The following is an 11,032-nucleotide window of genomic DNA, read 5'->3' on the forward strand; positions in this document are numbered from 1 at the left end:
AGACTAATAATATCAAAATAACTTCATAATTTAATATTACTGATTTAAAAAATATTAAAATTATCAATAAAAAAAGTTTAATAATCAAAATACTTAATTACCTTTCAATCGTCTATAGTCAGAATCAGAAAAATGCTGGGTTTTAATAAAACAGATTTTCAGTAGTATTTTCACCAGAAAGCCCATGTAAGTATTAAAAAAATAGCCTATATATTTAATGTATGTTTTTGGATAAAGATTACAAATGCACAGAAAACTATAATAATGAATTTTTAGCTGGGTTTACTATTTAAATATATCTAAAAATGCTTTGCTTAATATTTTCTTCTCTCCTCTGTATAATACACTGAAGCGCACGTACAGGTTATCTTATCAACATTTCATATGCAACAGTGCCCCCTAGTGTTACTACCCGAATGTACAATAAGCAACACCAAAATACCGACTATTCTAATTTGTCTAAAACATGTTTAATTTTATTTAAAATGTAAATTAAAAATAATATATAATTTTAAATAGTTATACAACTTGTTGCTGAGCTCCAGATTTTAAAAATATGACGACATTTTCAGCGGAATTTGAGTTGCGAATCTGCGACAGCGAAATGAAAAACGGCTCGCTCTGAATCAGGCAGGAACCCACGTGTCCCTCTCACAGGGAAGCACTAGAAACCAGAGGCAGCAAGGAGGCTTTAGATATCTGTGTGTGTGTGCTTAATAAGTCTTATATTAATCTGTTTTAACTTATTTTTGCGTGTATACGGTCGGGGTCATTTCACAAATATGTCCTCGTTCCGAAAGGCACTGAAATCTCGACAGAGAAACCACCATGAAAGATCTCAGGTGAGCGTTGCAATGTTGTTGGCTAGCTCGTTAGCCTATTAGCCAAGGCAAAACAACATACTTCTCGTGTGTTCGGTTGTTTTTCTGACACACACACACTTACAGTAATAGATACTAATGTTGGATCTGTCCTGTCTGTTTGTGTGTGCGTGTGTAGCCCGGCTTCAGGAAACAACTGGGATTGCTGGAGAAGAAGAAGGACTACAAACTCCGTGCAGAGTAAGGAAAAGTGCAAGTTTTTTGCCACACTTTATAGTTGTGTTTACCTTTTGAAGATAGGATGTTTAAGTTTGCCTTGTCTGCTGGTATAGTGACTATCATAAGAAACAGAACACACTCGCTGCTCTGCGAAAGAAAGCTCTGGAGAAGAACCCGGATGAATTTTACTTCAAGATGATCAGCTCTGCACTGCAGGTATTAAAGCAACAAGAAGCACCTCCTTGCTTCATAGATTTGGTCATATATGAGTTTTGCCTCAGCGTTTTTTAAAAAAATTTTTTATCTTGTGGTGTGTTGACAGGATGGAGTTCACGTAATTAAAAAACCAAAAGAGCAGGAGGAGGTGACCGAGGAACAGAAGAAAATGATGAGGACGCAGGATATCAACTACGTGGAGATGAAAAGGGTTGCAGAAGTTAAGGTAACCTTTAATTTCCATGTAATAAGTCATGCAGAAGAAACAAAATACCACCACTGTGGCAAAACTGACTTGTTAATAGGCTCACTTTTCACTTAAAGTAGGCTCAGTGGCCACAGCTTATCTCATTGCCTTATAACCAAATTTGCATTTTTCTGTTCTGTTCAATTAGTGTGATGTTGTTGGGTTTTGTTTTTGTTGTTGTTGTTTTGGGTTTTTTGGAAATGCTTGTTGACCAGTTATGAGATTCATTACTACAAATCATCTTACTGGATTACACCAGGCATCTGACTGATAGATAATTAGTTGGTTGGTGACATCATAACATCTTTGAACCAGTAACTACTGTGGTAAAGTAATGTGCAAAAGTCTTGACTCACCCTTCATTTCTTTATATACTGCTTCAAACGAGCCAGTCTTTCTTGTAATTATTTAAAATAGTATTTAATACTGATCTGCGAATCATCCAAGCATTAAAAATGCTCCTCAACAATTAACTACTTGTCTGTCTACATATAGAAGACAATTTGGCAAAGTGCTATTAGCTGAAAACCAAAGGGAGGACAACAGAAGTGGCGGGGCTTAAAAAGTATCTGCAGCAGATGAACAATAACTAAAAAAAGTCATGTGCTTAAAAAAATAGGAATAAATATGGCCTGACACAAGCCATTCTTAAGCAACGGGAACAGGCTGAGGTATCCCAAATTAAATAACAACTCAGCTGACAATCAGTGGCAAACACGTCTTATGGAGTGGTGAATCCAAATTGAAATTTTTGCTTCAAATTGTCATAAATATGTACGGCGCAGGTCAAGAGAGAAGTACGACAGTGAGTGTCTACGGCCATCTGGAGAACACTGAGCCTCTGTCATGGTGTGAGGCAGCATTTCAGCCAGTCGTGTTGAAGATCTTGTTAAAACTGATAAAATTACGAACCCAAAAAGTACAGCGAGATTTTGAGTCTCCACGTAACACCTTCTGGAAAGCTTCTGATTGGCAGCGGCTTCATTCTTTGGCATGATCATGACCCCAAACACACTGCTGATGCAGGACCAGTAACAAGTGAATTTGGCATGTATGAAGCTTTCTTAATGAGAGATGTTAAGAGTTTGTTTTAGACATCAGAAATGCACCTGTGAAGATCTGAAAATTAAGTCAATACACACGAATAGCAAAGGTGAAGAATGGTATGGATATACATTATACCCCTTAAATGTTAAAAGCAATGCTACTGCAGTGTAATTTTTAAATACTCACGATACCATTTTGGAAGTGGTTACTTTGCAGGGCAGTGTACCCAGGCTATATATTATCCTTGCACTAATATTTTTAAAATGCATATTGTGCATGACTCTTTCCAACAGCATGAGTTCGCAATTTGGAAACATAAAGAAAACCTAAAACAACAAAGAAATAACTTCTCAACATACAAATCATTGCATCACATCACAATTAAACGTTAAACCAAATGGTAAAAGTTGTTCCCCTCTGAAAACTGTTCAGTTTCCAAAGGCTCCACAGAGTAGGCCTAGTACTGGAATATAAAGGGGGATGAAGGGTTTCTGTTCCTGAAAAGGCAAATTTCCAGTAGCCATCTGCAGTAACGAATGAGAGGGCTCTGTGGTGGTACATGTGCCTAGTAGTTTAAGGGCAGTGGCAGCAGCATGAGCATAGATATTATCACCATCATTTATATCTGTGGTGGTGCCTCGGTCAATCTTTCTGGGTATATGATGTACTTCCAGAAAATTGAGAGGCTGAAAGGAGAGCTCCATCTTCTGGATGCAGAGAGCAAACCAAAAAACAAGCACACATTTTTTGTGGACTCCAAAAAAGAAGGTAAATATAAGCGTTTGGTAGATTTAATAAATTTAGTGAGTGCTTGGAAATGTGTAAGTGCTGTGCACACAAACTATCCTTTTCCTCTTGTGCTTTCAGTCTTGAGATTGCCTGAGAAGTTGTTTTTATTCTCCCTCAGTGCAGTCATTTAACCTGGCGGACCACCTCAACACAGCTCCAGAGCTGGTGGACAGAGTGTACAACAGACCAAGTCTGGGAACACTGGAAACCAAGAGAATACAGGGAGCTGTAGACCCGCGTGCTCTGGGGGTTTGTGGAGATGATATTTATTCATTTTTTGAATATTTCTTTAAAATTTAGCTCCTCGGAATTGTTCATTGGTAATAAAGTTTAAGATTCGGCATTTCATTCCACTGATGGGTCTATGTGATTTGTACCTGTAGAAACTGGCAAAGCAAAGGAAACATCAATACAAGATACTTTCCCAGCGAATTGACAGAGAAAAGAAAATGTTTGTCATCAGCCAGAAAATTCAGACCCGTAAGGACCTGCAGGTGAGGAGGACATGGTTCTTGAAAGTTTTGGTGCTGGTGTGCTATGACTGTCTTCATTTCAGTTTTTTTTTTTTTTTATGTTTTGCCTTTGTACAGGATAAGTTCAAGAAAGTGAAGGTAAAGAAGGAGACCACCAGTTCTGCAGCAATTTACAAGTTTGAAGCTAAGAGGAAACGTTGACAAGAGGAGGGAAAGAAAATCACTGTCGGGAGGTGATACTTGAAAATAATGAACTTCTCGAATCCTATGGGTCTGCACAGCAGAGGCAAAGGATAAAAATTCAGTTTTGTATATATTTATCAACTATGCTTAATTTGTTTCAAATAAATATCAAAAGAACTTGTAATTGGATTTAATTTCTTGATTTGGAGACAACTTATATTTTAAGGATTTCTTTGCTTGTGAAGAAGTGGAGAGCTCTCAGGCTCTATGACTCGAGGGGGTGCTGTATGATCTGGTTAGCTAAGAAATATAATTTATTTTTTTTTACCACTAGGGGGCATTAGTGTTCTTCATGAGTGTTCCAATCTAAGGCAACTAGAAGAGAGCCATAAGTGCATTTGTTCCCAGAAGTTATTATAGTGGTTCTTAAACTTGTTTTTAGCATACTCTTTTTAAGAGGATGAAGAAGACTTGCATCCCACACCTCACTCTTTTCTAGGTAGTAGTAAAAGTAGTGTTATTAGTAGTAATAATATTAAGATCCAAGCTGAACTGTAGTTAAATAAATGCCATATTTTGTAAAAGTTGGCTCTGCACTGTATTCCAGGCCATCCTTGCCCCACAGTTTGAGTTACAAGTACGACCTACAATTTCCTTTTTGTGTCAGATTGAGGTTATAACATTTCTCACTCATGTGTTGTTGCTCTCTAATTCAGTAACTGTCCCATTTACACAACAACATCAAGAAATACATTCTCTTTATCCAGGTTTGAGGACAACTTTGGAAGTTCTCCATATTACACACGTAATGCTTTGTTGAACGTTGAGATACCCACGATGTGTTAATGTGTTATTTAGTCCTGAATAACACTTGTATACCGAGGTTAAATATTTTCGAAGCTCTGATACATTATCTAAAAAAAATGAAGTCACATTTATATGTTTTTAACATCAACTGAGGACATTGTTTGCGTGCTGAAGCGCTGGAGTGCTTTCTGTGGTGGAGACACAGGCTTGGCTTAGCCTTCAGAGCCTCTGAAGGACACGTCTTTGTTTGCAGCCCTCGACTTGGGATGCAGCACACCTCTAACAGGCCCTTTTCACATGTCGCAGCAGGGTAGACACAGCTGCAGCTAATACAATTAAAAATGATTTAGGTGTCAGTTAGCAAGCATCGATAACAATAACACTATTGCCAATGCTTGCTCATTAGCTCACTTTAATCAAAATTACCCATTATTAATTTTATTAGCTGCAGCTGTGCTTATGCAATAACATCTCTGTTAAAAGGCCCCCTTGAGAGATAAATTGTTGCAGCTAGCTCATTTTCAGCAGGTAGTTCTCTTTCAGCGAACTGATTTGAGGCTTCCTAAGAATCTTACTGGACATCAAGGTGCTAAAAATGAAATTTTAATTAACCAAATGAGTACTCGCATTCAATTGTACAATATACTGATGATGAAACTTGTCCGTCAAATCCTTTCCAGTTAGCCGTTGATATCCCATTCCTGGGTGGGCAACAGAGGTTGCTCTACTCCCTGAAATGTAGGAAAGCATCATGATTTAGGGTAAAGCAAGCACACTTTCAAAAAAATAAAATAAAGGTTGGACTTTCTTGCTCCTTGTCTCACGATCTCCACTAATCTTTTATGTTGTCTTGTCTGCACATAAAGCAGGTAAAAATATATTTGCTTACTTCCAGTAGTTTGAAACAAATTGAGTACCTGATGCCCAGCAACAGTTCAGTGACCCGGTCTTGATTGATCCTTGTTGGTTGCAGCAGCTTCATAAATGGGGCCCATCCATCAGTTTCTCCTGGGAGCCACTGGGGGGGTAAGAGGGCAGGCAGGGAACCTAGTGAATGTGTCATCAGGAAAAGTGAGAGGCATAGAGGCTGCAGGATGGGGACCACAGGTCTTGGCCCAAACTCTGCTGACCAGAGGAAAGGTGCGCCAATAGCTCAGAATGGGCCAAAAGAGGCAGAGTGATAGCAGGACTCCTGCTTGCTTCAGTTGCACTCGTCTAGAAGAACAGCTTGACAAATCTAGCACTACAAAATGTTCTGTTAATGTAAGTTCAAATACCTCTACACGTACACCTATATAATAAACATCTCAAGTATATAGTGCACAGATTGATGTATTTCACTTTAATCAAAGCATAAACAAGGCTCTTGTATGTTTGACAATTTATGTCAGAATTCTGTTGTACCCAGTACGAGTGATTTGCATCCTCAGCCAGCTCTCCCTCCTCCTTCCTTACGCCTTTCTCTCACCCTCTCTGCCCTCTGTTACTGCGTCACACTCCTATGAGGGCGTGTGTGTACCGGGACCCTGAGGCTCACTGTCCATAAGCGGAGGGGGTGGAGGTCATTGAGGAAAGCCCAGGGGTCAAAACACTGTGTGCGCAGTTCCGGGACCCCAATCCGACTATGCGACCCAAGCACAGACCAGCCTCTGTTCCTCCTCAAGCTCTCCTTTCATTCTCCCCAGTAACGGGACTCTTATGCAGGGGTGCAGAGGCAGGGCTCAGGGGTGGGCAGTGGGTGACCTTCTGATTTTAAAGATATAGACAGGCATTCCTCTTTTGTCAAAAGGCTCATAATTCATTTGACTACTCTCACAGGCCATCCTGTCCCCCATAAGCCATCTCTAAAGTTAATGACCCTTGAGGTTTGTTAACGGATAGTCACTTTTGGAATTGGGGGGGTGGAAGTGGAGTACTGTGGGGTAGTCACACAGCTGCAGGGTATGACATTGACCCTGATATATAGTAACTTCACTGAGAGTGAAAGTGTAGCCTGGTTAAAATGGAATACAACAGAGCTTTGTTCTTTAACTTTAGTTATTAAACATATGAAAGAGCAAAACTAAAAAATGACACACTTTGGGTTTTTTTTGTACATTTCCACTGAATACTGCACATTTTAAATAAACTTGAATTGTTCAAGGGTTCATTTGTTAACAACACTTAATCTGGGTTAGAGTGATCTGAATTAGGAGTCCCAGTGTGTGCTATCTGGAATCAGGTAATCCATCTTATTTTGTTAATTACTGTATACAAACTACAGGATTAACAAATCAGACTGGACTACCAGTGATTTATGCCTCATATTAGTAATTGCTAAATGGGTGAAGAACAACTAGTAGAACGGGCAGCGTGGAATCAATTAAAAAAAAAAATTCAAGAGATAAAAAACAGCAGAATAAAATCATACCAACATCTATTTTTTTGTTAAAATCTTTTGAACAGTCATACCCCTCGTGTGATTATTAGTGGCCTAATATATTCAAGATTTAACCTAAACTGATGTCTGATATCTGGTCAGTTTTCTTCAGATTGTTGCATTCTTCTGGGAAATTCTGTCAAAGTGGTCACACAACGAGTTCAACTAGTACAGGCAGAGTGAACAAAACCTCATTTTTACTGCTTGCAGTATTGATATTTGTCATTCAAAACGATACACAACTCCTCTTGAGAGAGATCTAAAGACCACACTGTGAGCAGTTTTCATTTAAACATTACAAATCTTCAGTGGCATTGATGTGATGGCTTATTATTCTGGAAAGTGGTGAAATTTTATTCTTATTTATACAGGGTTCTAATTAGACACGTGCTGCTGTCACCTCCCTTAAACAGGTGCTTGATCCTTACAACCTGCTGCACTTCACCCACTTCATTTACCAGTACCACTTTTCCTCTGCAAAGCCAGCGTTCAGTGCCACAGTAAAGCGTGATTTGGGGACAGTACTTATTGATCCCCCAATTACTGAGAGGTGGAGAGTGAGAGGTGGTGAGAAGACTGAAGTAGCCTGAGGTTTGAGTTTTTGGGAGGGCATCTCCAAATGCGAGGGGTGGGGGTGAGAGCTAGTCTTTATCTATGGATACCCTCAATCCTTTAACTTGAAGCTGGGTGTCAGGGACCTTTTGAAGTTGTCGAAAGAGAGGAGAGACCAAAAAGGGGGAGCATGGGGGATGTTCAGGCAGGGTCTCTCTCCATGCCAGGGGGAAGGTATCTGAAGGAAAATCTTTACAACCATGACAGTCCCCCTGATGTGCATTCATTTTTGTGTATTTGTGTGTGAGTATTTGGATATCTGTGTGTATTCTAGCATGATTGTGTGTATATACTATGAACGTGTGCCTGAGCCAAATGTCTGGCTCATGCAATGAGGTGGGATCACAGAGCCTCCTTTTTAAATTGCCGCTAATGAGCCCTGGCTGGCGAGAGGTACTCGAATTGATTAAATTTGCATGGGAGCCTAAATCATGACAGAGGCCTCATACTTGCGCACCCCACCTCTAGTTGCGCACACACATACACAGCACCCCTGCTATTCCCCCACCTCCATATCAGACCTACAGGGGGTATCTCTCTTCAGGAAAGAAGGCCAGAATAGACCAGGGGGAGGGTGTGGGTGTGTGTATATGTGTGTATCTGTGGTGTTGAACGGGGCGTGGAGCGCACCCATCTGCCCCGGCATTACTGTCAGTCCATCATTCAGGGGAATGCCAGCCGCGTGCCTTGGGGACGTGTTCATTACGCTTTAACTACCGGATCTGTCCTTGTCTCGCAGTCTCCCTGTGTCATTGTCGACTTGAGATTGTGTGTATGTATATTTATGCAAGTGTCTGCTTGCATCACAATTGAATGCACCCAATTCAAGTGTACTGGGGGGGTTACTTGGTTACTTAAAATTAAGAACTATTCTAGAGACCCACGTTTGAGTTTGATATCGTGTTTGTGAGTTTTTAAAAGCCATTCATTATATTTATACACCTACAAGCATGCTCATTATGACTTAATTATAATCTCAATATCTTAATCTACCTCCATCTTCCACACAATCACGCTCTCCTCCGTGCACTTTTTTTTTTGCCTCTCAAAATTTGTTAGTGTTTTGCTTCTCTAATGCTTTCCTTTAATGGTAACTATGTGACAATGCCTGATCAGAGCTACTTTGTGTGCACACGTTTGCCTTCTATCTACTACTACTAACGGTGAGGTGTGAGAATCAGTATGTGTGAGCGTGTGTGCGCCGGTGGGGGACAGTGCTTGTGCGTGGTTATCTCGGGTGATTGCAGTAATCAGATGGGGGTGTTAATCAGAGTTTGTTCGTCAGTGGCCTGATGAGGGGCGATGAGGGCCGCTGATTGTAATGTGATGCTTCGATCGGTCTACAGAGACAAACCGCCAAGAGAATCATTATCATAGCGTACAGTTTTTCCCCCCTCCGCTCTTGGAACGCTGCAGCAAACAAAGTGTAAACAAACAAGCAAAACAGCACACTTCAATATGTGGGGAAGTGTGTCATTGTAAAGATGCAGACTCTGTTGTTATTATTATTATTATTATTATTATTACACGAGATGTTTGCATTCTAGTAAACACAATGATGCACTGTGACACGACAGGTTATATATCACTATTTTGGTGTCAGCGTCACACCTATTGAATAAAAAGAGCAGGGGGAAGGGATGTGTTGGAGTTGGAGGGGAGAAGAGAAAAGATGCAGCTGAAAGAAAGGTTTGGGGGTGGGGATGTAAATGTGACCCCATGGTTTATAGTACTGTCTTACCACAGACAGGCTTGCATCAGATCTTTTTCTTCCTTTTTTTTTTTTTTAAAGGAGGGGGTGATGACGCTATTATGGCAGCTTCATCAGCCAAGTCCCTACAAGGGCTGATACAAATTAATTAACCTAATTAGGGGCTGTGATTGCGGGTGTGATTATAGGGGCCAGGAGGGGAGGGGGAAAGGGATGGAGGGATGAGGCAGAGAGGGATGGTTCATGGAAGTGGGGGTGCGCTGGCAGCCACGGCTCAGGCGATGATGAGCCGGGAGGTGTGGGAGAGCAGCCAAGATGCTCTGCATGGCTAATGAGGAAAGCTAGCAAGCTTTAAACATCCCACCCTTTTCTGTTTTCATGTCTCCACCTTCTGTTTACTTACATTTTTTTGTCGTTGTTGTTTTTGCTGTTTTCAGTCATTATATTTCACCTCTCTTATCTGCAAGTGCAATTCTTTCCCTTTTTATCAGCTCCTGAGTTGTTTTTTTACGAGTCACGCATGACCTTAGGGGCCAAAAACTCACAATATTTTTGACCATTTATTTGACCGAGCAGGATTCCAGATTCACGTACAAAGCCGAAGCCTTCTTTTTGTTGATCATCTGTAGTATCGTGCAGCGTAGGGTGCAGTGCAGCACTGCCTATTGTTCACTTCAACTGTACTCCCCACAAGGAACAGAAATACCCTGTGGGAACACACATACAGTCACACGCACACATACAAGCTCACATAATAGCTCATCCTTTGGTATACACAACCAATAGCGGCTCAACTTCAGATGCACAGACTCTCTGCCTCACTCTCACAGAGCCACCCAGGCACACTCCAGAGGAGCAATATTTAAATCTCCTTCTATTTGTATTGGAAGCAGAACAAAGATATTCTTCAGACTGAAGCAAAATGTGTTTTCTTGCCGGCATCAGCAATTCTAATGTTTCTAATGAGTTGGCAGAGAAGTGGAGCGAGTGGAAGTGGTTTAGGTATCGGTAAATTAAAAAAAAATAAAATAAAATCACAAGTAAAGAAGAGAAACACTGTAAGAGTTCCTCATAAGTGCAGTTTGTGGCTTCCACCTTCCTAACAGTCCAGTAAACATGTTACAGTATTCACCATCGATTGCAATGTCACCTCTGAATGCTGCTGCTGCTGTATATGTGCTGTGCTAAGCTCACGGTGGATTGTGGTGTTTGATTTTCAAGACTGTGTCTTCAACTGCCCCACTCTCTATGCTCCTCATCCTATCGCTCTTCTTCTTGCTCACTCTTACTCTCACATTCAGTGTTTCGGCCTCAGTATCAGTTGCAGAGATGTGATTAGGAAGCCACTAGCAGAGAGTGATAGGAAGGTGCTCTTATCACCAGTCTAATCTAGAGCACTAGGGAAAAAATTCCTCCCCCCAAAATTCTGCAATGTAAATCTCTGTAAGGTACCTGCTCATATTTGAAAACAGCACTTAGAAGGAGAAT

The 11,032-nt window shown here is 40.7% G+C and overlaps 1 protein-coding gene across 1 annotated transcript; it reads left to right on the forward strand.

Moving 5' to 3' along the window:
* The first annotated feature begins 637 nt into the window (after positions 1 to 637).
* utp11 (UTP11 small subunit processome component) lies at positions 638 to 4,179 on the forward strand. The gene is made up of 8 exons (XM_080896744.1): positions 638 to 842; positions 1,000 to 1,061; positions 1,154 to 1,256; positions 1,363 to 1,482; positions 3,225 to 3,318; positions 3,458 to 3,588; positions 3,723 to 3,833; positions 3,930 to 4,179. The coding sequence occupies exons 1-8, from the start codon at positions 783 to 785 to the stop codon at positions 4,011 to 4,013; spliced, it is 765 nt and encodes a 254-aa protein (XP_080752870.1). The 5' UTR covers positions 638 to 782; the 3' UTR covers positions 4,014 to 4,179.
* Positions 4,180 to 11,032: the final 6,853 nt, after the last annotated feature.

This window comes from Rhamphochromis sp. 'chilingali' (genome assembly GCF_963969265.1).
Source record: "Rhamphochromis sp. 'chilingali' genome assembly, chromosome: 11".
Taxonomy (NCBI): domain Eukaryota; kingdom Metazoa; phylum Chordata; class Actinopteri; order Cichliformes; family Cichlidae; genus Rhamphochromis; species Rhamphochromis sp. 'chilingali'.

Coding starts and splice junctions, on each gene's coding strand:
- utp11 (XM_080896744.1), top strand. CDS start 783: ATGTCCTCGTTCCGAAAGGCACTGAAATCTCGACAGAGAAACCACCAT. Junction 1,062..1,153: donor GACTACAAACTCCGTGCAGA/GTAAGGAAAAGT, acceptor CTGCTGGTATAG/TGACTATCATAAGAAACAGA. Junction 1,257..1,362: donor TGATCAGCTCTGCACTGCAG/GTATTAAAGCAA, acceptor GTGTGTTGACAG/GATGGAGTTCACGTAATTAA.